General features: G+C 32.0%; 1 protein-coding gene and 1 long non-coding RNA gene across 2 annotated transcripts; one reads left to right on the forward strand and one right to left on the reverse strand.

Annotated features, from left to right (window-relative positions):
• Positions 1–17: 17 nt before the first annotated feature.
• On the forward strand, positions 18–2,303 carry LOC110038054 (protein CREG1-like). Its single transcript, XM_020742812.1, has 5 exons — positions 18–337; positions 829–864; positions 998–1,196; positions 1,773–1,851; positions 1,954–2,303. Exons 1-5 carry the CDS (start codon positions 144–146, stop codon positions 2,076–2,078), a joined length of 633 nt encoding a protein of 210 aa, XP_020598471.1. The 5' UTR covers positions 18–143; the 3' UTR covers positions 2,079–2,303.
• LOC110038055 lies at positions 1,751–2,915 on the reverse strand. Its single transcript, XR_002295385.1, has 3 exons — positions 2,618–2,915; positions 1,901–2,057; positions 1,751–1,823 (listed from the first exon to the last, which is right to left on the reverse strand). It is a non-coding gene; the product is annotated as an uncharacterized LOC110038055 (long non-coding RNA).
• Between the last annotated feature and the right edge of the window lie 911 nt (positions 2,916–3,826).

Here is a 3,826-nt window from a genome sequence, read left to right on the forward strand (position 1 = left end):
ATAAGAATTGGGTGGTATGTATGTAAATGCCCATTGGGAGAGTTTTGACTAATTATGAATGAGAATTGTGATAACTTTATTAAATGAAAGATTAATTTATATATAGTTGCACAACCAACACCAAGGCCTCCATCAAGGTATAGATGAAAGCAAGAACAATGAAGAAGATTTCTTCCTCTGCCTTGTTCATTCAAGCAGCTGGCTTAAATCTCTTCTTTCTACTCTCTATTCTCCTATCGTCACTAACCGTGAGAGCCCAAATTGTAATCGACCCCCCCGTTCTTGCACCTGTCAAAGCCCGTTATCTTGTGGCACGAAGTACGTGGGGTGTCCTTAGGTAAAATTCTCCTTGATTTCCTCCTGAGGTATATGTGTATCTTGTCATGGTTTTTACGAAAAATTTTACGCTGACTCTCAACTAATGCACCTCACACTTTTTCGCATCCGAGGCTTAGGACCCAACAATGACAATGTTAAAAAAATCATGTACTCAAACCCACTTAGTGGGATAAATACTTTTTGTTGTTGTTTTTGTTGTATATGTGTATCTACGAACTATTTTCAAAATTTGTGAGATGAAAAAAGTGGTCGTGTGATATTGCTACTCCTTCCAAAGAAGATAAGAAAGGTTCTCAACTTAAATATAAGATAATATAATATAATATGGATATTTTCTTCATTAAAATCGAAAGAAATAATGTGTCTTCCAAAATTAAATATGAGACATTCATTTTTCCTCTTGCGATTAATGTTATTATATTTGATTAATATTTTCAGACTTCATTTTTATTCCCTTTTTTTTTATTTCCTTTTTTTACCCTTCTGCAGCACAATCTCAGCTGATCTTGGAGGAGCTCCATTTGGGTAAGGCTATGAACTCATTCTCCTATTAAAATGCATTTCTAATTGATCATTGCATCTTATTAAGTATTACAAATATAAGTTTTGCATCTCTCCCTCTCCCTTTATTGATGGATCTTATTCTCTGGGTACGAAGAACTGTCGTTTCGTTCAGTGATGGAGAACCCAAGCATGGATTTGGGGTGCCATACTTCTATTTGGCAGAACTGGAACCCATAGGAAGAGATGAAATAAATGGAACAAGAGCAGCCTTAACTGTAAGTGAGGCTTCACGTGGAACTTGTGGAGGAGATATTCAAAGCCCTGGATGCAAAAGGACAACTCTCACTGGAAAGGTATGCATAATATTAACACAAAATAAAATTTTACAGTTTAGATAGTGTGCTGCTATTAACTATTTCGCTTGCTATTCTATGTCTATTGTTTTTTTTTCTCTCCTGGCAGAAGATTTTGGAAAACATTGCTGGCCTAATATACTAGAATTTCTAAGATACCATTGAGTGTACAGTGCACTTAACCAGCTTGGCAAACAATTTTTTAAGAACAATATAACAGATTTAAAGTAGAAAGTAAGCAAAGAGTGGTCATTCCATCGCTTATAATCTTGTATAATTCCACACTTCTTGAGTCTAATGGGCCTAGTTGTCAAAATACAATGTAATAAAAATAGAGTTACTTCAGGGAGCATAAACATACCTGCTTAAGCTATCATGTTAGCTGGTTACTAGTTTAAGATAATACCGTCTTAAAATATATTTAGCTGAGCACATTTACATGATAATAAAAAACTAATTAAATCTGGTGATATATACATGATTTTAGTTCTTTCATATCGACTATCATATGGTATTTGACATAGAATTATGCCTAATTTGAAAAATTAAATTTGATTAAATTTGATATGCTTACAGTTAACATGGATCAGCCTGGAAGATCCTGAAGTTAAGTTTGCCCAAGTCGCCCTGTTCACAAAACACCCAGAGATGGAAAGTTAGTCATCTAACCAAAATAAATAATTAATTAATTAAAATATTCTTACCTCCACAGGTTGCAAACATTTTCTGTTTTTTAATTTACTGATTGTTGTTGCAGGTTGGCCAAGCGATCAGAACTTTAAAATATACAAACTAGACCTAGAAGATATTTTTCTTGTCGACAAGTTTGGTAAACCAACGCATCCGACTCTAAAAGACTACCTGAAAATTCCTCCAATATAAACGAGGGAAACAGTTTTCCCAATCAGTCACATTTTCCAAGATGATTAGTATAATAAAATACTAAATACTTATCCCCTTTAGCATGTATGAATCTATTTAAATATGGCTTTGATGACTACAGTAATCCATGTGATCTGATATGTTCTTTAAAATTTGTTGCATTTTGAATAGCAAATCAACAATGCGTGTCAATGATCATATCATACATATTTTTAGCTTTGAGTGCTTCCAATAAAAAAATGGGTACATATTTTTATAAGTTTCCATGCGCGTGTAAATTTATTAATGTAGCTTAAACTCTTAAGGTGGTACATCTCGGCAATGTAAGACGCGATAAAAGAAAATGAACAAGTTTTGTGTTCACAGAAGAAAATATTATATATAAATAATAGTCAAGGAAATAAAAAACTATAAATTTTATTTTATTTCATAAACTAGAGTTTAACTACTTACATATGTGCTCCATAAATATGCTATAGACTTCAATTAAAATTAAAAAAAAAAATCTGTAAACTAAAATAAGATGAATTCAAACTTACCTTACTTTGTGGAGCATGCAACAACTGTGAAAAGATGTAAGATTATACTTCAAAAAAATGTGTCTGCAAAACCCCTTTCAAAAGCATGCTCCAAAGCGAGTCACCAAGCCAATAAAGCAGCATTATAACCCCCACATTTCAAGTCCCATCATTGAAGTCCCAAAAGCTGGAGTTGAAAGAGCTTAATACCATATGGCAAATGTTCACACAACAAAATTCAAAAAATTGTGACACATTAAATTTTCTTATCACAATTTAATTGAGACAATTTGATCATCATGCACAGAGAATTAGACAATCTATCACGAATCACTCAAATCATTTTTTTTATGATGGTGTAAGGCCTTCAATGCCTCTCTCAAAGAAAATTCATTTTCAAAAAAAAAAACTCTCAATTTCACAATATAAAGTCTATTGAATAATTCTCTGTAAAGTATAAAGGCAAAGTCAACTAAATTGTTAATGCAACAATGTCTATAAAAACTCAAATCATATACAAAATATGAAGCTCACCTTATGAAAATAAAGAATGGCTACATCGATAAAAAATCTTAATCGGAGAGGATCTTTATCATTTTAATGCTACCCAAATCCTCATGAAAATCACTTTGGTGCCAAATACAAAAATATCAAGAAAATTTATAATTTTTAAAATATTCAAATAAATATTATCACTTAAAGCTTAAAGCAACAACCATCCATCATACCAGTTTGCCAAAAGTAATAGATTTAAAATAGCTTAAACTTCTAAAAAAATCAATTTCATATCAGATGTAACTCTATGATTACTCAAAAATCCCATGCCAATAAAAATGTGATGTGTCAAATATGTGGGTGATTTCGCTACCAAATCGCGCCACAAATGATAAGATTATGACTAGGAACCTCAAACCAGCTGGTTTATCACCAAACGACATTATAATTTATAAATTATAATCACAACCAAAACAAGTAAATTCTCCAACGGCCTAAATTCTTTAAGTGGTGAATAATAGTTTACAAGTGAGACGACAAAAGATCATTTGTTAACTATTGTTGACATAAAATTACCCCCTTAAACAAATAAACACTCCAAATCTATAAGGATCCTCTCGACGACATCATCCGTAATTATTGATAGTGATCATTCAATTAAGTTTGGTTGAATAATTCAACAAAGTAGGTTAAGGTTCAAGACAACTCGAGACATTAAAATCATGAGATTTTCAT

The sequence above is a fragment of the Phalaenopsis equestris genome, unplaced genomic scaffold (genome assembly GCF_001263595.1).
Source record: "Phalaenopsis equestris unplaced genomic scaffold, ASM126359v1 Scaffold229842, whole genome shotgun sequence".
Taxonomy (NCBI): Eukaryota; Viridiplantae; Streptophyta; class Magnoliopsida; order Asparagales; family Orchidaceae; genus Phalaenopsis; species Phalaenopsis equestris.